Consider the following 23,948-nt stretch of genomic DNA (forward strand, 5'->3'; position numbering starts at 1 on the left):
AATGCAAAGCAGAAGATTTGCTTTCCCCTGGCAGATAGCCATATATATGCAACTCATTGAGTGGCCCTATACACTACTGCAGCTGCCAAAATTAGAAATAATTTTGTGGAGGCAAATATGATTAAGTGTCAAAGTTATTTTGGAACAAAATAAAAGATTAAAAAGACCCCTTATAAGTTACTATTCCCCAAGAAAATGCACAGTTAGTCTTAAGACGTCCCTTATGTTTTGGATGCAAATTCATTCAGGATATGACACACATCTAGTTATTTTATACATTTTAAAAGTCACGACATTGGTTTGGATGATAAAAGGAACACTATTACTTCAACCATGAATGTTTTAGAATGTGCATCTTAGTGCACTTTGTGTGACACAAAGATGGCAGTACAGGTCAATGCAAGTCTTTAACTGCAAAAAACATATCCGTCCTTTTAATGTGTTCTGTGCCAGTTGCTAGATAGTTAAGGAGGGTGCAAATTCCATTGCATGCAAGTACTATACACTACTATAGCCACGGAGCCCCCTAGTGGGATTCTGAGCTTCATTCAGAGCCACTGGAGCAGGTTAGAAAGTCTTTCTGACCAATGAAAATGAGTTTGATTAGCATGAAGGTGATTTTCTTAGGAAGTTTTTATACCTTATTTCTAGCGGGGCTCATAAGGCTCACCTGTTCTGAAGCTTACCAACTACTACCCAACTGATATAGAAAACTTTGTTTTGGTCATGTGTAGCATTGGGTTTTATTGGAGAAGAAATGATCTGAAACAATTTGAAAAGAAATAAGAAACCAAAACATCACCATTCAGGGGAAAGATGGTTGGACTACAGAAGCTGGGGAATGTATTTGAAGAGAGCAGAATATGCACAGGAGACAACTAGGAAGGAGTCAAGATACATTCTGAATTTGTTTTGGAGGGTGGGAACCAGAACAAAAGTTTTGATTTCCTTAAAGAGAAGAGGGGAAAGAGGCAGTAGGACATAGTCACATGATGTGAATGTATTCATTCAGGGTTAAGATTTAGATATTCAGTAGACACAGCAGCATCAATTTGTGAAGTTTTTATTCCCTGGATTGTACTAATTGGGGCTGCTGTTAAGGGGCTTCATATATGAATGCTCCCTCATCTACAAAACTCATTGCACAAACAAAACTAGCATTGTAGGAAACAGAATTCACTCTATCCTTCTACCAGACACATTTTTTAGGTGGCTCATAAATTAAAAATGATACAGCAACAAATTTATAAATAAATACATGTTGCAGTCAACAAGGCACAAAAGGACAGGAAAATAGGAGCAGAATTATTCATATTTAAACAAGTGAAAGGGAAAGAAAATCATCTCATCATTCCACAACGAAGAGAAGGGATTTCCCTTGATATTGGCATAATTAGAATTCCAATAATATCGAAGCAATTTCTGCCTCTCTTCAAAATAGGTTAATCTTTCAATGTCCTTCTTTAATTAGTCTATTGCTTGTTACCAGGATCACAGTAGCTAAGGCTTCAATCCAAAGCACACTTACTGGAGAAGAAATGCCAATGAACTCAGTGGCACTTACCTCTGAGTAAATATGCTTAGGATTGCTCTGCATGCCCCATTATTCCAGTGATGGTGTTTTACTATTTTTCTAATTTTTGGTGGCTAATCTGGATGCCACTAACATAAAGAACAGATAGATTTTTGGCCTCTGAAACTATTATTTTCAAATACGTAATGAGATAACCTTTAGGGTCAAGCACCAATTTAATCAGAAGGGTTTTATTTATCAGATACTTTAATTCTAACCAGAACTTTCTAGCTCTTCTTCATTCACCAACAAGGAATAAAGCCTTTTCTTGGTAACATTTTAAAGTCTTCCTTTTCTTGGTGATGTTTCCATGGTTCGTAACAGTCATACCTCCGGTTGCGAACGTGATCCGTGCGGGAGGCATGTTTGCAACCCGCAGTGTTCGTAGCCTGAAGCGCTGCGTCTGCGCATGCATGTGACACAATTTGGCGCTTCTGCGCATGATATCATTTTGTGCTTCTGCGCATGCGCGAGTGCCAGAACCCGGAAGTAACCCGTTCCGGTACTTCCGGGTTCGGTGCAGTCCTCAACCCAAAAACGTGCAACTCGCAGCGTTCGTAACCCAAGGTATGACTGTAATTATTTCTGTATCTCAGGCATTAAAAAAAATCTGAGGGAAAAGCAGCAGCACTCAGGCACCTGTCCACGGGTTCAAAGTCTGAACCTTTTATCATTACAGAGAGATAGAAAACTGCCTATTTGTCTATCTAGTCCCTGGCTCTCCAGGATCTGTTTTTCAAGTTTTTGACATTGAGGGTCAACCTGAGACATTTTGTTGCTGGAGCAGCAAATGGCATTCCAAGTCAAGGAATATGAAATAAAGTTGGTTTTAATGGGGTATTTTATTTCCATAGGATCCATAAACCACAGTACTATGTCACCTGCCTCCTTTTCCCAGAGAGTTGAAGACATAGGCTCCCCAAACACAAAGAAATAAGGCAGGGGGTAGAGGCAACTCTTTTCCATAAGCCTTAATGGTTCTGGTTTGCACATGTGATATGTAAATGAGGTCACTATATCTTACATCCACACCCCCACATCCACACCCCCTTTCATTGTTTATTCATAACTAAGTGACACTTATTCCACTGAAAAATGCTCTCGTTTTTGTGTTTCCCATAGGCATCTAGTTGATCACTGTGGAAAACAAGCTGTTCTTCATACCATATACAGTTTTGCCATGGGGCTAGTTCTGATTCTTCTGGAAATCAAGTGGCAAAATGGAGTGCATGCACGCAGTTAATTAACACCTGAAATTCAAGGACATAGATATTCAGCTTCTGTGGATAATGACAGTTAATTCCAAATCTAAAGCATACCCTCAAAATCATGAAAGCATTTTGCATGGGCAATTTAAAACTACTGTGCAAATCTGAGGAACTGTGTAGGAAAGCATTTAATAATGTATCAAATGTATTTCATGGCGGACCAAAGGTCCTAATGAACACCAACAACACCCCTAATTTACAACCAAAAATAAACTAGTGGAGATAGCAAAAGTAAAAGTCCAAGCACAGAATACATCAAAATATGAAAATAAAGAAAACAGATGCCTAAGGTCAAGCACTCAATTGAATATATATTCTGGCAGGCTGTTCTAATCAAGAGGACTTCATATCCCAGAAAAAAGCAGTATGAAATATGAAACTGTAATTCACAACTCATGCATAGACCAGTACATCATCATCACTATACAAATTATGGTTGTTATACATTTATAATAGTATCCATATTAAAAATACATTTTAATAGTTTGTAAAGAAATGGCAGCAGTGGGCACATATATAAATGATTAACTAGGTGATCCTTCATAATTCAAAATGTTTAGGTTTCATTCCTGAATATGTGAATTACAACATCATCTAAACCTAAAAAAGTCAATTACTGTGAAATACACTGAAAGCACAACCTCATTCCAAGTGCTATATTTAGACATCACTTGCAAACCTGAGGTTCAGATGAGCTGCCTTTTCAAAGCATGGATTCATCATGTGTTGTTGGCTCTCTCTCTCTCCTTTTTACTGCTCCCTCCCTATGTAAGAATTTAATTCAAGGGGGTGGTTCACTTTTATGGGAATCCTCAAGAGTAATTAGTAAGTATGCACATGTTAAACACTCTTAACATTACAAATCTAGATCTGCCATTCAACACAAACTCAAGATACCCAGATCTTCAAAAAGAATGCTTCATAATGGAATTCTGTTGTCAAACATATCTCCTATCCCCAACCTAGCAAAACCGACAACAGAAACTAAGCACTGAGACCTATATAAAATTACAAAAGACACTTTCCATTCCACCCACCCTCAGCTCCTGGTCTAGATATATTGAAAAGTTATTGCTAGTCTTCTGATATTACAGTGAGTGGTGTTACCAGATCTCCTAGTGTGTCCTGTACAAACATGCATGCATCTTACATGTGTGTTCACAGAAAGTTGTAATTTGAGGAATTAGCAAAGAAGTGCTTGGAATCTTTACTGGAGATAACTGTGTGCACACAGGCAGGATCACATGGGCTATGAATACACTGCTTACAATGTGGAACTTATCACTGAGCAATAAGAACCAAATATGGTGGTGTTTGCTCAACAATGACCACACCATTGTTACAACTGTGATGTTTATTTACAAATGAATAATGGTACTTTGAAGTCAGGTCATGCCAACAAGGAACAACAATGGCTTTTGCAGCTTGAAACGCCACTGTATGAAACTCAACCAGCTGTGTAGAAACAGTATATATATATTTGCTTAATATGGTGAAAATCTACCTTGGTGTCAATATGAGGAAAGACTTCTTTTACAGCATAGTTTCCTAACCCACCGCCAGAATATAACCTTTAGAATGTGATTAGTTCTACTACTTTTTCATCAGAAACTGGCAATAGAGAAGTGTATCATATCATTACAGTGCCTGCAAATGTAATGGTTTAAGGTTGCTAAGCAACTCTTTAGCAGTAAAGGCCTTGGTATCTATGATCTCTCAAGAGTCTCAAATTTCATTAAAACATGCTTGTAACTATTATACAAAAACCTTGGGTGGAGTTTACATACAAATATAACACTATATGACACTAGCAATGTGATTTTTAAAAACTGCTGTGGCATTAATACTATCAACAGTGTTTTTGCAACAAAAACATAGGGTTCACAACTTGTTTCTTATATGTATAAATGTACCTTAGTCTTAAGCTAGCTTTTTATTTCTGAAGCAAGCTTTAGGAAGAAAATAAACAGAACTTGGGAGGCCTGTGATCAATAAACTAAACATCAGAAAGAACTTTCTGACAGTAAGAGCTGTTTGACAGTGAAACAGACTCCCGTGAGAGATGGCAGACTCTCCTTTCCTGGAAGTTTTTAAGCAGAGGCTGGATGGCCCATCTGTCATGTATAATCTAGTTGAAATTCCTGCATTGCAGGGGGTTGGACTAGATGACCCCCGGGGTGCCTTCCAACTCTACAATTCTATAATCCAATCCAATATGATTCAATCTTGGCCTGACTGCACTGGCTGCCAATTACAGTAGTTTCTGGGCCCAATTTAAAGTGCTGGTATTGACCTATAAAGCCTAACACGGCTCAGTATTGCAATACCTTATGGACCCACCTGGATCCTGTGCTTGTCATCCAAAAGGTTTGAAAGGTGGCAACACGAGAACGGGTCTTTTCTGTGGTGGCTCCCCATCTGTGGAATGCTCTCCCCAGAGTGGGTTGTCTGGCATCTTCATTACATATCTTTAGGCACCTGGCAAAAACATTCCTCTTTATCCAGGCCAATGTCCAGAGCAGAATTTTATAGGTCGTGGATGTTATACTTGGGCCTTGTCCGTCTGTGTATATTACAAGTCTTTCAAATGAGGTTAGTGGTCTTGTGGCTGCCTTACTGGTAATTGGGTTAGCCAAAAAAGTGTGGATTTGGTTGAGCAGCCGCCGCCAATGGGTTTCTATTTAATTATTCTTTTTCTGCCACTTTTGTATCTGGTTGAGTGGGATCGGGAGTGATTGGAATAGAAACAATTCTCCCTGCAGCCCTTCAGTTGAATATTAACATTCAGTGTAACTTTGCCATGTGCATTCCATATGCATCTCTGAGTGGTGCAAGACTCCAGGGGTTCAGGCACTTACCCAGGGTTCCCTTTCCTTGGAATCAGGAACAGTAGACGCTATGGTGTCTTTATGATATATGCTTCATTTACACATATATACAACCTGACCCTACAATGTAGGGGCTCACAGCATCAATACCCCAAAATGGGTCTTGCTTCTCCTATAGTCACAGCCTTGGAGTCAAACAGAAATCAAGCATGTCTGTCCCTCTCAGGCTTCTTTCTACTGCAGTCTGCTTCTTCTAGCCCAGCTCTCCCACACAACTCAACTTTGGCTTTTTCCTTCTAACTACTAACCAGCTGGGGACGCGGGTGGCGCTGTGGGTTAAACCGCAGAGCCTAGGACTTGTTGATCAGAAGGTCAGCGGTTCGAATCCCCGCAATGGGGTGAGCTCCCGTTGCTTGGTCCCTGCTCCTGCCAACCTAGCAGATCAAAAGCACGTCAAAGTACAAGTAGATAAATAGGTACCGCTCCGGCGGAAAGGTAAACGGTGTTTCCGTGCGCTGCTCTGGTTCGCCAGAAGCGGCTTAGTCATGCTGGCCACATGACCCGGAAGCTGTACGCCGGCTCCCTTGGCCAATAAAGCGAGATGAGTGCCGCAACCCCAGAGTCGGTCATGACTGGACCTAATGGTCAAGGTCCCTTTACCTTACTAACCAGTTGAGGGAGGCAGGTCCCACCCATTTGTCTTCCGGCACAGAGCCACTTCCTTTGTTACCCCCAGGACCTAATCTTAGGGTACCCTTACCAAGAAGCTGGCCTGGCTACCTCAATCCTTCATTGGATTTTAACCCTTGCTGGATCCAGGAATTAGAAGGATTTCAAGCATACAACCTAACACGTGTCCTCACCCCCCGCCACAACTTACAACAATACTATTGTGTTGAAGAAAAGTCTCATGACACCTTAACAGACTGTATTCACAAACTATCCTATTTTACCCTCCCAGACAGATTAGCAATAGTAAAAATGATGATCCTACCAAAACTGATGTATCTACACTATAGTTGCACAGCTCCAGAGTATAAATGCCAGCCAATGAATTATGGTTCTTTCTCATGGGTTTTGCATCTGTACTATGCACACACCTAGCTGCAGTTCTCACAAAGCATGCAGAAGCTGCTGTCTGTCTGTCTTCAATAAAACCAAGATGACAAATTCAGAGAGCAGATATCCCTATTAGGGCAGAATACTTTTCCTTGGTTGCTATTGTTGAGGAAGAGCTAATTACCTGAAAATACAGCTAAAGGATCTTCCCATGAGACTTCAAGGTGAGAAGTATGATAAGCGGTGTGCATATCATGTGAATTGCCATGTATTCCTGTTCAATCTATTTCCAAGAAACTAATTTGCCACTTAAGCGGGAGAAGTGTGAGAGGAATGAAAAGTCATTATATGCCAGCAAGTTTCCATTCACTAACAAGTGATAGTGTATTTTTTGTTGATAATTAATGCATCTTATAACCACTCTACCATTAGTGCTTTTCTTTCTTGATGAGAACAATCAATAACCTGTAGTTCTGCAATGCAACAGAATTACTAAAAAGACGGGAAACGAAGTGTTTCACATTGCAGAATAGAGAAATGTCTATGACCTACTCAAGGAAAAATAATTCTTCTCATGCTCATTTTTGCTATAGAAAGGCATGTTCATGTTTTAAAAGTCAGTTTCTGACATGTCTTACTTATGCAAAGTAAAAGCTAAGGTGCAATTTAACGGATGAAACTCTTTCCTCATTAGTTGAATCTTGTTTAAATACATCTCTTGACTACCAGGTTTCTCCTCAAGTAACTATGTACACATCCCAATGATTGTTTTTGTGCAGCATTTCTCCCACACTCTTGCCACTGCACCATAGATGAAACAAGCCAGAGTCCAGCTTGTTGTGTCCTCTGGGCTCATGGCTTGTTCCCCCAAATAAGCCAGGAATGCCAAGTCAAGAACATACCTTGGTGTTTGGAAGAAACATAACATTTAACATTGGACAACAGAATGTCAAACTCTGACTTGCTTCATCAATGGCACAGCACTAGCAGAAGTGAGAAGGAGAAGCACTGCAGGAACTTTTGGGCAGCTTGCATCGGTATGTTGATCATTCACATTAAACCATAGCTTATTTTAAATATAATATGATGCCTAAAACACATTTTTTTTAAAATCAGGTAGGTAGCCGTGTTAGTCTGACGCAGTAGAAATATATATATAAAAATATAAAAAATTGTCCTACGCCAAAGGATAAATGGACATAAATCTGACATCAGGAACCACAAAACAGAGAAACCAGTAGGAGAACAATTCAATTTCCCAGGACATTCTATACAAGATCTCAAAGTAGCTGTCTTATTACAAAAGAATTTCAGAAAGAGACTGGAAAGAGAAGTTGCTGAATTACAACTTATTACCAAACTTAAAACCATAGAGAGACCTGGTCTGAATAGAGACATTGGATTCTTATCTCACTATACATGATAAAGCTATTTTTGGCCATCTCATCCCTTGCTTTTTCCTGTAAGACCAATTGCAGTTGTTAACAGCCATCAACAGGTTTACCACACCTATCAGCCAATCCCCCACATTTCCATCACCCTTCTGAGTAATACCCCTCCCCACCCTCTCACTATATATAAAGGTCTGGTGACTTCTGTTTCAATGTATCTGAAGAAGTGTGCATGCACACAAAAGCTCATACCAAGAACAAACTTAGTTGGTCTCTACAGTGCTGTGGCGATCACACAGGCTCCCCGGACGTTTCACTGTCTATTGATCCCTGTGCCACCACTTTATTTCTCGCTGCTACCACCCAGGCCCGACCTGGTACAATACTGAATCCAGTCAGGGTTAAATTGGAACATAAACTTCTGTTTATTTATTGCAGTTTAACAAGCGTGTGGTTTCATAAATGGTATCGGTCAATTACATTCATGGGGTGCCTATCCAGACCTATAACTTCCGCTACCTGCTCTCACTCACTAAACTACCTCTCAGATATTTACTTGTCTTCCTAGCTCCTAACTGTTCCTGACTCAGCTTATTTCGCTACACTAACTCAACCTACCCACAGACTCTACCTCAATTCACTCCCACTCCAACCAACTACCCAACTCCCAACGAACTACCCCCTTCGCCCCTCCCAGAGCTATAGTCCCTCGGACTCCAGCCCCCTGAGTTCTGGTTGGGTAACCTGTTAAATATTTCACCTCCAGCACTCTCATATGTTAACGTCACAGGTGCTACTAGAATGTTTATTTTTTTATATATATATACCTTTATTTTAAAGTCATATTTTCTATCCTGACTTATTTGCATTGGGTCCGATTGTTATAGGATTGTGATCTTTGTTTTATATTTTGCTTGGTTTCTATGGCTTGTAATCTGCCTTGTGTACAAAAGGGGGAATACGAATTAAAAGTGAAATGAAAAAATCAAATTAAATGGTTTGTATTCACTATAGTTAAAGAGCCACCTCTTATCTGAGATGTACAACAAGCAAATCATGGTTTGATTTAGAGCAGCTTGTCAATGGTTTGTGAATCTAAACATAATAGCAAAGAATTTTGATTGCTAGCTATTGGAAAGAAGAAAGCACCCCAACAAAAAGAGAATGGTTGGGGAAACTTTGCGAGAACCTGGAACTAGCAAAACTGACGGATATAATGAGAAAATCCAAAACTATGGTTATGAAGCAATGGGAGTTCTTAAATGATTATTTACAAAACCAAAGCTCAACTACGAAAGTGTAGTTGTGTTTAGAATAATCTTGTGCGTAATATAAAAAATACAAAGTGAGACATTAAGGAAATCCAAAGGGAAAGTATGAAGAACAGAGGTTCTGACGAACGGATTATTAAAAACACGTGAGGTAAATGGTGGAAGTCTTTTTTTAAAACAACAACAACAACAACAATTTATTTAAGGTAGATAAGGACAAGATGAAATTATACAATTGAATATAAATATAGATGGGAAACGGCTATGTATTGTGGCTACTTATCTACTTTTAAAATTTTTCACTTATGATCTTTTTCTTTTACTTCTTTATTTTTTCTTTGTTCTTTTTTTTCTGATATCTTATCTTTCATTTCACTGCTTTATTGTGAATAGCATTTTATAGAGGTATAAATAACTGTAAATATGAAAAGAGACAAAATATTCTCTAATTTTTTTCCCTTGGTTAGATGTATTTTCTTTTTCTTTTGTATTTTCTTTTGTTCTGAATATGTATGTTTTCTAATTTGTACTTAATAAAAATATTTTAAAGATCGGGGGGGGGGGGGGGACGACGACGACATAATAGCAAACCAAAGCACAAATTGCAGTGTGCAAACCTGTTTCAAACCATGGTTTCAGACCCTATGATTTCTGGGCTCATATTCAGATATTAATACAAGCTATGTTTCCAAGTTGTGTCTGAATCTAGCCCATTTCTAGTATTTGCTCCCTAAAGGGACCCACCAGAGCACAATTTTGTACAGTTTCGGAAGTCACATAAAGGTGACGATGTCCACATAAGTATTTGAGAATCTACACTAGTTTTATGTAAAACGTATTTCATTATTTTGTGACAGTATATTTTAAGCTATTTATATTATTTTTGTTAACCAACTTGTGCCTCTTAAATTACAAAGTAAGCCTTTGTATCAAATAGTTATACTTGTATAAGCAGAAAAATCACCTCCTAAAAATCTACCTTTCAAATAAATATTTACTTTATTTGTACCCCTTAGTTGGCAGATTAGGTAATGGGCATTAGACATACTTCATGAAAATTGTAGATGTGAAGCAGGTGACTTACCAGTCTTTTAATGATTCTCAGCAGAAGCTTCTGATCTTTCACTTCCTTTTTGAACTGTAGTACTTCAGCAAAGCTGTCCATATTTTCTGGAGCCATACTATCCACGTTGGCCCCACCGTAGAGTTGCACTAACAAAGACAAGCACTGTGATGCGTTCACATATATTTCATTGTCGTCACTTGGAAGCTAAAAATGAAAATAGTAAATGAAATGCAAACTTTGCTGAAGTCAGTATCCTTGGTTTCAGATGAAGCAGCAGAATTCACTTTCTCACTTTAAACAATTTCTGCTTACCCTAATTTTACTTTAATAAAGTGGCAATTATAATACAGTGCTTTAGAGCCCAATTATTCTACTACTTGTTTCATAGCATAGATATGGATACACATGGAACGCTTCCAATTGTTTAATCACATACCCTGTCCATCCCCTTCCTTCTGAGTTGAACTTCTTGGATTTAATTCTGTATCATCACAGGCGTTAACCACAGTTAAGGCTAAGGGTTCCTTCGTAAACATAATCTGAAAACTTCGGTCACATGATGTCCTTCCTCCGGACTTGACAGGCTTTGCCTCCTCATCCAGGGAAAGCTGTTGTCCTACCTTCCAGATCCAACTGGAAGAGCCAAACAACACCTCTGTCCTATTACCTGCACTTACTAAACTTATGAAACTGTATTGCAAACCAAATACACATGCATAATACAGGCAACAACTGGTTAATGCATGTCTGAATGACATACTGTGCATGGTGAACCAGGAAGTGACTTGAAAATGTCACTAAACAAATCACTAAAAGGGTGGAACACACTTATACTCCCTCCTCAAACATGTGCAGGGGGCAGGAATGGAACCCCCGTGTGATAAAACACACACATACACACAATCCTTCTTCTTCGGCGATCACTCATAGCCGAGTAAGACTGCCTTCCATAAACACGGTTTTAACAATGAGTCCGTAAGTGACTGTGGAGGCCAATTCTGGATCCACACGTCCTTCCACAGTAGGGACATTGGTTCCCGGGTGGGAGTTGATCATGGTGTGGATTTGCCAAGCGTTCCTTCCTCTTAGCATGTTTCTCCCTTACGTTCTGAGTTTGAGTGTCTTCAGAGTCCATGACACCTTTGGTAAAGGCTGTTCTCCAACAGGAGCGCTCGCAGGCCAGTGTTCCCCAGTTGTCGGTGTTTATACTACATTTTTAAGATTTGCCTTGAGACAGTCTTTAAACCTCTTTTGTTGACCACCAGCATTACGCTTTCCAGTTTTAAGTTCGGAATAGTTGCTTTGGAAGACGATCATCAGGCATCCGCACAACATGACCAGTCCAACCAAGTTGATGTTGAAGAATCATTGCTTCAACACTGGTGATCTTTGCTTCATCCAGTACATTGATATTAGTTTGCCTGTCTTCCCAAGTGATGTGTAAGATTTTTCAGAGACACCGTTGATGGAATCTTTCGAGAAGTTGGAGATGGTGTTTGTAAGTGGCCCATGTTTCACAAGCACACAGTAAGGTTGGTAGTACAATAGCTTTGTAAACAAGCATTTTGGTTTCCCTGTGAATGTCCTGGTCCTCAAACACTCTGCACTTCAATCGGGAGAAAGCAGCACTTGCAGAGCTCAGGCGATGCTGGATTTCGGCATCAATGTTGACCCTTGTGGAAAGATAACTGCCTAGGTAGAAGTGATTGACATTTTCCAACATTACACCATTGAGTTGGATTTGTGGTGCTGCAGAGGGGTTATTTTGTATTTGTTGGTGCAGCACTTTGGTTTTATGGATGTAGAGCAACAGGCCAAGCTTTTTGTAAGCTTCTGTGAAGATATTTAGGATTGTTTGGAGGTCATCCTCTGAGCGTGCGCACACTACGTTGTCATCAGCGTACTGAAGCTCTATGACGGAAGTTACAGTAACCTTACTCTTCGCTTTCAGCCTGCTCAGATTGAAGAGCTTTCCATCTGTTCGATATATGATTTCTACCCCAGTGGGGAGCTTCCCTTTGACAAAGTGTAGGATCATGGCAATGAAAATAGTGAATAGAGTTGGGGCAATAACACAACCCTGTTTAACACCTGATCCCACTGTGAATGGTTTCCTTTGAGAGCCATTGTTATCTGTGATTGTTGCTGTCATATTATCATGGAGGAGCTGAATGATGTTTACATATTTATCTGGGCAGCCAATTTTCAGAAGGACAGTCCACAGGGCATTACGATTTGCAGTGTCAAAAGCCTTAGTCAGGTAGATAATACAGGGATTGGTTTTGCTCTCTGCATTTTTCCTGAAGCTGTTGAGCGGTGAAAATCATGTCCACTATCCCCCTAGAAGGCCGAAAACCATTTTGGAATTCAGGAAGGGTCACCTCGGATATTGTTAAGAGACGGTTTGCTAAGATCCTTGCAAGAATTTTGCCAGCCGCAGCTAATAGAGACATGCCTCGATAGTTTCCGCAATCTCTCTCTCTCTCTCTCTCTCTCTCTCTCTCTCTCTCTCTCTCTCTCACACACACACACACACACACATGTACTATGACACCTGCTGCCAGCAGTAAAAGATGCTCACACCCAGCCCTTGTGAGATTTGGTAGAAAGCTGAAGTTTCACTTGATCTAGTTTGTGTGAGGCTTGCTCATGTTGCTGCTGCAGGAGAGTGCAATAGAACTAAGAAAAAATGGCTGACCGCTTTACAACGGTCACTCAGAGCTCTCCTTCTCTAACCCCACCAAGGACCAAAATACAAAGGGAAGAAACAGGAGAATAATTGCTTTCCTTGAATACCCTCCCTGCCCTCACCCCAAACAAAATTCCAACTGTGGGAGGGGACAGGGCGCACAGACAACGTTGACACATCTTCTTTTAAGAGAAGACACACAAGGAAACTAACAAGTAAAGAAATGACAACACTCTCACTAATATTTTTCCCCACCTTAGAGGCATAAAGACCTATCCCAATGGAGGCAGGTAATATCTAGAGGGTAGGATGATTCCTTCCTCAGAAAGAGAAGGCAAAGCTTCAAGACCTTGCTTGTCACAGCCATAAATAGGATGTCATCCTATGTATAGACTGTCCTCCAACACAATCACGTTAATGTTCTCTCACTTTCAGGGCACTTCCAGACAGGTCTTTTATCCTTGTAAGGAAACTTGCCAATAGATAAGCTTACAAGTTAACATGAGCCTAAGGAGGTTTCCTCTGAGTTCAAAAGGATTCACTTAGTGCAGGGTTGTCCAATAGGTCAATCGTGATCTACTGGTCGATCGCGGGGTGTCCCTGGTCGATCCTGGAACCCCCATGAAAACGTCCCTCCCAAAAAACTTTGACTTCCTAAAAAAAGCTTAACAAACGGCTTTGGGTAGATCACGCAGACTCTTGGAAGTTGAACGCCGCTGACTTAGTGTAATCTTCTCCCTGTCCCCACCCCCCCAATTGTGAGTTATTTGCTCTATGACACCACTTTATACTTTTGTTTTAAAGGCTGATTGCTGTGCTAAACCTTTGCTCCTTTCCACAACAAAATCCACAGGGAGTGCTGCTGTCACAAAGAAGTGAATTCATTTTGACATACTGCCAGGGCACCTTACTAGTGCTATAGCACAAGAAAAGGGGAAGCATAAAGAAAAAAGAATTCCACAGAGCATGTGTGTACAGGATCTGAACAAAATTAATAATATGGGAGCTATATTATTACAATAAAATAATTATAATTTCCCCTTATATACTGCACTGGAAATGTATACAGTATATAGAAAGGGTCCCACAGCATGGTCTGTAGGTACATTTTGAAATAACCCCTTTGGGAAAAAATCAGGTTTGGGACTGATTGATGCCTGGAAACCTCATTGATTTCTATAACAGAAAAAGAGCAGAACATACGTTGATGTAAATACAGAATGGGAGATAATTCTCCCCTCTGATTAAAACAGAAGTGTAGTAATTGTCATATGATCCTTTTGTTTTGGCCTCAGTTACACAGCATTCATGAATTGCAAACTCTTGCAAGAAAGGTGTATGAGTACTTGAGCTGAAGCAGCAGTTTTTGCACGGATAGAGTTGATAATGCATCTAATAGCCAGAGGGAAGTCTATTTCAGCACAATAATGAGGTTATGCACAAAGAGAGCTTATTAGAACAGATAGATGTTTGTTACATTAGAAATATGACAACAGAACAAACTGTAACAGATGGGCTGCTGGAAGTTATGAGAATGATCATTCAACAAATATTAGGCAAAACGGAAAAGCAAATTTTCATCAGTATTATTAAATTTGCTAATTTTTTTATTTCATCTCACTTATTAGAAGACACATAAGGTATCCAACATTAGTGTCAGGACCAGCCCTGACAATTACCGTATTGTTCGCACGATTGGACGCACCGGACCATAGGACGCACCTAGTTTTTTTTGGGGAGAAATAAAGGAAAAAAATTTTCCCTTTATTTCCCCCCCAAAAGCAGGTCAGGGAAACCGAACCAGGTCGAGGAACAGCGGGATAGTGGCGCTGCGCCTCCCTGCTGTCCCCCGAGCTTGTGGGGCTGGCTGATGTCTGCCGGGTGGCAGGCTGCTATCCGCAGCTTGGGGAGCCTTGCGGGGAACTGCTGCAGGGCTCCCCACGCTGCGGATGTATGCCTGGCGCGAGGGGCGCTCTGCTTCAGGGCGCCCCACCCGCCGGGCGGCAGGCTGCTATCCGCAGCGTGGGGAGCCTTGCGGGGAACTCCTGCAAGGCGCTCCACGCTGTGGGTGTGTTCCCGAAGCGCGGGCACTCTGCTTTCAGGGCGCCCGACGCTCCGGGAAGCAGGCTGCTATCCGCAGCGTGGGGAGCCTTGCGGGGAACTCCTGCAAGGCGCTCCACACTGTGGGTGTGTTCCCGAAGCGCGGGCGCTCTGCTTTCAGGGCGCCCGACGCTCCGGGAAGCAGGCTGCTATCCGCAGCGTGGGGAGCCTTGCGGGGAACTCCTGCAAGGCTCTCCACACTGTGGGTGTGTTCCCGAAGCGCGGGCGCTCTGCTTTCAGGGCGCCCAACGCTCCGGGAAGCAGGCTGCTATCCGCAGCGTGGGGAGCCTTGCGGGAAACTCCTGCAAGGCTCTCCACGCTGCGGGTGTGTTCCCGAAGCGCGGGCGCTCTGCTTTCAGGGCGCCCGACGCTCCGGGAAGCAGGCTGCTATCCGCAGCCTAGACACGGCTAGCGGAGCGCTAATCCCGAAGCTTGGGGCGTGCAGAGCTCAGTGTGCCCCAAGCTTCTGGGTGCCGGCAAGGTCTCCACTAGCCGTCTAGCGGAGACCTTGCCGGCACCCAGAAGCTTGGGGCGCGCTGAGCTCCGCACGCCCCAAGCTTCGGGATTAATGCAGTGCTCCGCTAGCCATGGGAGAACTGGGTCTCCCACGGCTAGCGGATAGCTTCCTGAAGCCTGCATTCGCTCCATAGGACGCACACACATTTTCCCTTGCTTTTTAGGAGGGAAAAAGTGCGTCCTATGGTGCGAAAAATACGGTAGTCATACTCAGCATAGACACATTGAAATTAATTTCAGTGGATCTACTCTGAATAGAACTTAGGTGGCTACAACCCATAAAGACTGAAATATCTTAACAATATTGTTTATTGGCTTCCAAATATCTCCCTCCTCTAAAAGGAAAAAAAACAACACTTTATTAGCATCGCTTTCTCAAAAAATATTTCTGAAATTATGCAATGTTCATACAAATTTATATTGAAGACCTGCATCTGAACATTTACTTGTTATGCCTCCATATTTATTTAGGAAACATTCAAATTTCATCCTTGACTTCTAATTGTCTTTCTGTATTCAAAACACCACAAATGCATTACCTATTTCCTTTTATTTGGAAATGCATTACCTTTTTCCTTTTTAAAAAAATTATTGGTGTGAGTGCGTGTGCACACGCATGTTTTAATTTTGTAGCTTTCTATTCCTCTGCATTTTTTCTTTTCCACGCAGCTCACGTACATGATGAAATATTTTGCAAACTTGCCTGTCCCGATCTAAATTGAGTGTAGAGATATTCACCCATTGCTAGTTACAACCATTAACCAACGGGAGAGCAGAGTAATCCGCCTAACTCCAAAATTAGTGGCAAACATAGTTCCTGTGACTCTCGCTCCATAAACTGTGCTCTGATCCAGCTGCAATTGGTGGTATTTGTTTAGTGGGATTCCCTGCCTCATGTGCATTTTGATTTGTTTTATGGTTGTGTAATGGTTAAAGGGGTTGCTTGTGCGTAAATCGGCGCCACACCTGGCTGGTTGCCTGAGTGAACCCTTTCTGTCTGGACAGCCACTCGCCCGTGGCTGTCTCAATCGCTGGCAGAATCCGTCAGTGGGCGTTTCTTGAACTTCTTCCAGCAAAGAAGCTCTTTGACGCCTAGTCTCCGCCTAGTCTCCCTGCGCGGAAGCCTTCTGCGCAGGGAGGGTGTGGGTAGCGGAGGACCCGTGCTCTCCCCGCTGGTCCCCGGCGAGGAGTCATGGAGCCACCTCGCCGATTCCCCCATCTGCCCCCCTTTTCCACTGGTGCTACGCTGATTTCCTTCCCCAGAAGATGTGGTGCTTCTCTCCCTCCCGGGACGCTCTCCGGCATCCCTCTGGAGCCCTCCCTCTCCCTCTGGCTCCGATGGCAGTTCCCTGACAGGTTGAAAGTAAGAATTAGAACACACATCTCCTGCACTGTAATGCTCTTATTGTGTGGGGATATTTAAAGTGCAGTCAAACCAACAATTCATGTTTTTCTAGATAGGCATGTGATAGGAGCTGAGGCTCACAGAGTTTTCCTGTAAACCTGCCAAAGAGCTCTGTGAAAGACACTCTCACTGTGCCCTGACAGGGAGGGCAGGGCTATATATTCTCCTACCTGCCCGGGCACACCCTCTTATTCTTTCCATTTCTTTCTGCTGTGCCAGCAATGTGAGAACACCTGCTAAGTCTGAGCACTATGCCTAGACTACATCTTAAGCTAGACTTAAGTATGTTGTTGTAACTGAATTACCATTTTAAGCCGACCTGAACAAAGCTGATGTATCTGTTGCTCCTCAACAAATATATTCTAAGTAAAAGTTATTACAAGACTGAGGTCCTGTCCCGAGGGCCTTCTGGCGGTTCCCTCGCTGTGAGAAGCCAAGCTACAGGGAACCAGGCAGAGGGCCTTCTCAGTAGTGGCACCTGCCCTGTGGAACGCCCTCCCATCAGGTGTCAAAGAGAACAACTACTACCAGACTTTCAGAAGGCAACTGAAGGCAACCCTGTTTAGGGAAGCTTTTAATGTTTAACAGACTATTGTATTTTAATATTTTGTTGGAAGCCGCCCAGTGTGGCTGGGGAAACCCAGCCAGATGGGCAGGGCATAAATAAATTGTTGTTGTTGTTGATGTTTTAAGGGGAAGAAAAGGGGGAAATACTAGAAGAATCCAGTGTGCCTTAAAGCATCCTGGGTTGCTTAAACTAAAAGGCTAAAACAAGCCTAAGCTGCCCTTTTAAGCAAAAGAATGGCACTCTGTTGAACTCACAAACATAAGGAAGGAGGGATAACATCTAGCAAATATATCCTCTCCTAGCATGTAATCATATCCCAACATGTTAGTGTTGTTGGTTTTTTTAAAAAAAATTACATGACAATGTACATCAATTTACCACCTAACGCACCATTTGGTTACCTCAACTGTCTGCCTCCTATTCTTATCCTTCTCTCATGGCTCTGTTTCTCTATCTAATGTACAGTGGTACCTCACAAGACGAATGCCTCGCAAGACAGAAAACCCACTAGATGAAAGGGTTTTCCGTTTTTGAGTTGCTTCGCAAGACGATTTTCCCTATGGGCTTGCTTCGCAAGACGAAAACGTCTTGCAAGTCTTGCGATTTCCCCCCCGCTCCCCCCCTTTTTCTAAGCCGCTAATAGCCTTTTAGCAGCTAAGCCGCTAAGCCTTTAATAGCCGCTAAGCCGCTAATAGCGCTAATCCGCTAAGCGGGTTGCTTCGTAAGACGAAAAAACCGCTAGACAAAGAGACTCACGGAACGGATTCTTTTCCTCTTGCGAGGCACCACTGCATCTTGCTTTTTTCAGAGCCTTCTCTGCTAGAGGCCTGTTCATTGGCTCCCATCTTTTAATTCTATTTCATATTTGATTTCCCAACTCTAAGCTACCACACTAAATACTCATGTCTGGCCATTAACTCCCCTGGTCAATTTCTAGGTCAACTTCCCATTCAACTTCCCAGCCAACAGTTTTTCTTCTTGCACAACAAACCTGTTTCTGCTCCCACTTCCTGAATTGTATGACATTCCAGGTGCTCCTAGACCTTGAGTGAGTTTTTTCACAACCAAATTTCCCTCACTTAATCAAAACTGACCCGGTATGAAATGTAATGTAATAGTTATCTATAAATAATAGATAAAAGTTACTTATAAATAATTGAAGAATGTAAACAGTTGTGAATAAAAAGAATGGTTCAAATTAGTTATCTGACATAAGCGGGAACGGAAGAACGAGTGTGGAAAATTAATAGTTATTAAACTTCAAAGGATCATTTTAAAATAAGTTAAATCATCATTGTTTTACGTTATTTAAAGCTAAAGCTAACAAAACCTTTAAGCATGTAGGCACAAATTTTGCACTGAAATATTTAATAATTTTTTTTTATCTCTGAGTTTATTATTTTGGTTAGTTTTTCCAGAAATGCATCAAGGACATTATTCTGTGCGTTATTTAAAGAAACTGAGTTTTGTTAAGTTTTAATACTTAGAATTTTAAAAAAATAAGCAAGTTAGTCTTGAAAGAAGATGTTCAACTTGTGGCTGACACAAAGTTTATTTTGTAAGTACCCATATCCCTGTCAAGGTTTCCATAGGCTTGCAGTGTCCCTGGGCTTGTGTTAACTACGGATAATGACTAAATGGTTGGAGGTGCAGACAGCAATCAATCCTTTACCTGAAGTAAAGATAAAACTATTGATACACCTATATTGATCCTGAGAATGAAACTTACAAGCTCAGGAAAAGATATGGGTAAGGGGCAGTAAGGGCATTCTTCTTAATCAGGGCCAAGAGAATGGGAGCAAATGGGTAATACAAGAAAAGAAGACTTACATTTGAGGAACATTTGAAGAGAAAAACTTAATCTTGTTCCTCAGTATTAGCAACTTTTCAAAAGTGGAAATGTATTTTCTGAATTATTATTTTTTAATCATCCTGTAACCTGATCTGAACCTTTCACATGGGGGTGGTGATGATCTAAATAAACTATAATTCATTCCAATCATTCTAACTGAAAATAATAAAGCTCTTACCAATGGAATAAGCAAGCTAATTAGATCCGTCAGGGGTTTGTTGATAAGCAGAAGGTCCTCAGCGGTTTGAGTGTCCCCTCCTGTGCCAGATTTCTGTGCCTTCATGAGAAAAAAGTATAATTAACCTCAATATTAGAAAGAACACATCAAAAATATCACTACCACAGTCATTTCAGGATCAAGGATTCCCTTGAAAAGCATTAATTTTTGAAAATAATTTTTTTTATTTGATTGCTATGTCCTTGAGTGAGTCAACTTTAGAAAGGGAAGAGTTGTTTGAGTATACACCACAAGTCTACACAGTAACTTGGAAAAGGGTTTTCATTGTGGCAACCCCATTTGTGGAACAGCCTAGGACCTCCAAACACACTGCCCAGGATTGTACCTCAGGGAGATCACTTTGGTGTTGCAAACACAGAGGTTTGACTTCACCTTGGAGGTACAATCCATTGTCTCTTCAGCCTGATGGATGTCAACAGTACTTATCTAGAAATGCAGTATTTTTATGTCTCTGAAACATGCAAAATATATGAGGGTTCAAATCGTCTTGGATAAAGGGACTGGTAAAAATCAAAGAACCCATTATGGGTACTTACTACTTAAGCCAGAAAAACTTAAGCTTCAATTAACTCCCATGTAATTAATTAACCATTGTCAGTGGAACTGTGTAGACCCTGGGAAGGCAAACTAAGGCCTGGGGGCTGGATCTGGCCCAATCTAAATCTGGCCTGCGGACGGTCTGGGAATCAGCGTGTTTTTATATGAGTGGAATGTGTCCTTTTATTTAAAAGGCATCTCTGGGTTATTTGTGGGGCATAGGAATTCATTCATCCCCCCCCCAAAAAAAATATAGTCTGGCCCCCCACAACGTCTGAGGGACAGTGGACTGGCCCCCTGCTGGAAAAGTTTGCTGACCCCTGGTGTAGACATTCACTTATTAATCTATTCAACTTCATTTGTATATACAGTGGTGCCTCGCAAGACGAAATTAATCCGTTCCGCGAGTCTCTTTGTCTTGCGGTTTTTTCGTTTTGCGAAGCACGGCTATTAGCGGCTTAGCGGCTATTAATGGCTTAGCGGCTTTAAGAAAAAGGAAACAAACTCGCAAGAACTCGCAAGACGAAACGTCTTGCGAAGCAAGCCCACAGGGAAATTCGTCTTGCGGAACGACTCAAAAAACGGAAAACTCTTTCGTCTTGCGAGTTTTTTGTCTTGCGAGGCATTCGTCTTGCGGGGCACCACTGTATAGTGGGGAATTCAACCAGAACAACAGAAAATATACGCAATGACCCTCATTCTACCAGAAAACAGATTATATACCTGTAGTGTTAGGCGGACAATATTTGCAGTGTAGATCAGCATATGGTGCAAAATATCAAGCAAGGACAGAAGCAACGTATTTGCTGTCTTGATGTTGCTTTTATCATCTGCATCCAAGCAAAGGGCTGCAGTTTCTATTAGAAGATTACAGATGTGATGGACCAGACCTAAACAGACAAGCGTACAGAATGAATAAACACAGTATTTGCAAAGAAAATAGGTATATAGAAGAAAAAGGATATTAACCAGAATAATGTATTTCCATATAATCAATGATATTTATTATCCCATTTTCCTTTATATAAAACTCAGGCTTTAAGGTGGGGGCAGGGGAACAAGCAGCCTAGTATCAAATTGACAATTGAGAGAGTGGATTCCCACTAGGAAGTCATTCACACAGGGGTGACGACAGTAGGGCAGGGGGACAGTAAAGAATCATATTCATCTGTGCAATTGTGTTTGTAACATAAAAAGAGAAGAGAAGTTGCATTGGTTTACAGCTGAGAGCTGAATGCATGCACCTGAAAGAGTAGGGCAGGATACGATCATGGCTTTTTGAATTTTAAAAGACACTATTTTTTGAAACACATGAGTTTTCAGTGGCCTAGTAACAAATTTGATTCAATTTATTTTCAGATTGATATATTGATAGTAATATAAAAATATGTAAGTTGTTGGCATATATACAGTATATATATCTGCAGACATACTCATAGAACGTTAACCACCCATTTAGCAAAATATGGACCTACGAAAAAATGCTTAGTTGGAATCTTCTCTCTTGTAACTTGAAGCCATGGGTTCAGATCCATTGTCTGGAGCAGGAGAGAACAGGCTTGCTCCTTCCTCTATGTGACAGCCCTTTAGATATTTGAAGATGGCTACCATATCTCCTCTCAGTCTCCTCTCTTCCAGGCTAAACATATCCAACTCCCTCAACTGTTCCTCATAAGGCTTGGTTTCCAGACCCTTAATAATCTTGGTCATCCCCCTCTACACCCGTTCCAACTTGTCAATATCCTTCTTAAATTGTGGCACTCAGAATTGGACACAGTATTCCAGGTGTGATCTGACCAAGGCAGAATAGAGTGGTACTATTACTTCCCTTGATTGAGACACTAGCCTAGGCATAGGCAAACTCGGCCCTCCAGATGTTTTGGGACTACAACTCCCATCATCCCTAGCTAACAGGACCAGTGGTCAGGGATGATGGGGGTTGTAGTCCCAAAACATCTGGAGGGTCGTGTTTGCCTATGCCTGGATTAGCCTTCTGCTGATGCAGTTTAGAACAGCATTAGCTTTTTTTGTTGCTGCATCACACCGTTGATTAAGTTTGTGTTCCACTAAGACCCCAAGATCCTTTTCACATGTAATACTAGTTCCACTGAAATCAATGGACACGACTAACATGGTGCATTCATTTCAATAGGTCTACCTTGAGAAGAACTAATTTGGCTATGCTATCCTATGCTTGATTTTGCAATGCCTTCTCAATTATCCGGAACCATTGCTGATGTAAAGTCCACATTCATTAAGCCAAGACCAACCACAGACTAAAACCTCCCTCTATTGGTCTATTCACTGTAGTGAAACAGACATGTTGTGCTAGCATGAATGATATTAAAAACCATGGGAAAATATGCTGTTAAATTACTGCATATTTTTTAGTTGCAAACACACTACCCTTCTTAACTAACTATAAATTTGGAAAATAAATTTGCCAGTTGTTCTTCTTTTTACAATAAACTTGCTCTATGCACACATATTGAAAAAAGCTTAGGATCATAGTAAGTGTCAGAAATGGAATAATTGTTTATCATTATGTTAGAAGTTCACTGTGATTAAACACAACATTTATAGGAAACCCAGTGGCTGCAGGTAGCATAATGAAGGCAAGTTGGGTGAACTTTACACAATGACATGCGATATGTCAACTTTAAGTTAGTAAAACTTTTTAGTAATAAAAATCAAGATGCCAGATGAGGAGGAAGCATTGCAAGACCATATGATTACTGAAAAATAAATCAGCATCACTCTGCTCCCTTGGGCTCCACAGCGTGGAGGAATAACCCCAAGAAAGAATGATGCTGAAGAGCTTGAACATTTTTCTCTTTCTTAGACTGATTCCTTCAATCCAGCAATCCGAGAGTTAACTAGCTTACTGAATTTCCCGTAAGCAGATACTCCTGCAAACTTGTGACCTTCTAAAAGAAAACATAACACTAAAAACCAACTTCAGTTATGGACACAGCTGCAGCCAGTGTCTTCTGGCTGCTACAAGCATTCATTTTGGCTTGGCAAGGCCCACTACTGAATGCAAAGGCAAACCAGGGCTTCCCAGAACAGCAAGCAAGAGGAGGGTTGTTGTTTTTCTGCAAAGATGAGTTTTCTTGCCAACATGGGGCAACTGAGATATTTGACTCTAGCAAATGATTCAATACGTTGTCATTAGAAACTGAGGAAGCCTCAAAAACCAAGCCTATCTTTCTTTTACTGGACTGTGAGCAGAGCACCTGCTGAAGCATTAATAAGAATTCTCTGAGCTGGATGGCAACATTACACATATAAAACTTCCAGCAGGGAATCCATTGTGAGGCTCAAAATCAAATAAAATCCATATGCAGCTTAGCCCTTTTATACTACCTCCAGAAAACAGATAAGGCCCAGAAGACAAACAGGCATTTTAGCAAGTGACTTATGAATCACTGCACACACACACACACACACACACACACACACACACACACACACACACTCCGTATTCAAAATGCAAGATGCTTATATATATGGGAATAAAGATAATAAAGCTGAAGATTATAAAGTTTGGTATCTAGAAGGCAAACTATTAACATTCAAAACATAAG

At 41.2% G+C, this 23,948-nt stretch overlaps 1 protein-coding gene across 9 annotated transcripts in view; it reads right to left on the reverse strand.

Moving 5' to 3' along the window:
- Positions 1-23,948, reverse strand: part of ULK4 (unc-51 like kinase 4) — a 166,765-nt gene that overhangs the window by 48,211 nt on the left and 94,606 nt on the right. For 7 of the 9 annotated variants that reach the window (XM_028751072.2, XM_077916423.1, XM_028751073.2 and 4 more), the window contains 3 exons: positions 21,085-21,251; positions 19,765-19,863; positions 10,475-10,660 (listed from right to left, as the gene is read on the reverse strand). In XM_028751072.2, coding sequence (XP_028606905.2) covers positions 10,475-10,660; positions 19,765-19,863; positions 21,085-21,251 — 452 coding nt within the window. Of the gene's footprint in view, positions 1-8,520; positions 9,806-10,474; positions 10,661-19,764; positions 19,864-21,084; positions 21,252-23,948 lie in introns of those variants that run through there. The other 2 variants (XM_077916424.1, XR_003709203.2) reach the window with 2 other exon arrangements.

Source organism: Podarcis muralis, chromosome 12 (genome assembly GCF_964188315.1).
Source record: "Podarcis muralis chromosome 12, rPodMur119.hap1.1, whole genome shotgun sequence".
NCBI lineage: Eukaryota > Metazoa > Chordata > Lepidosauria > Squamata > Lacertidae > Podarcis > Podarcis muralis.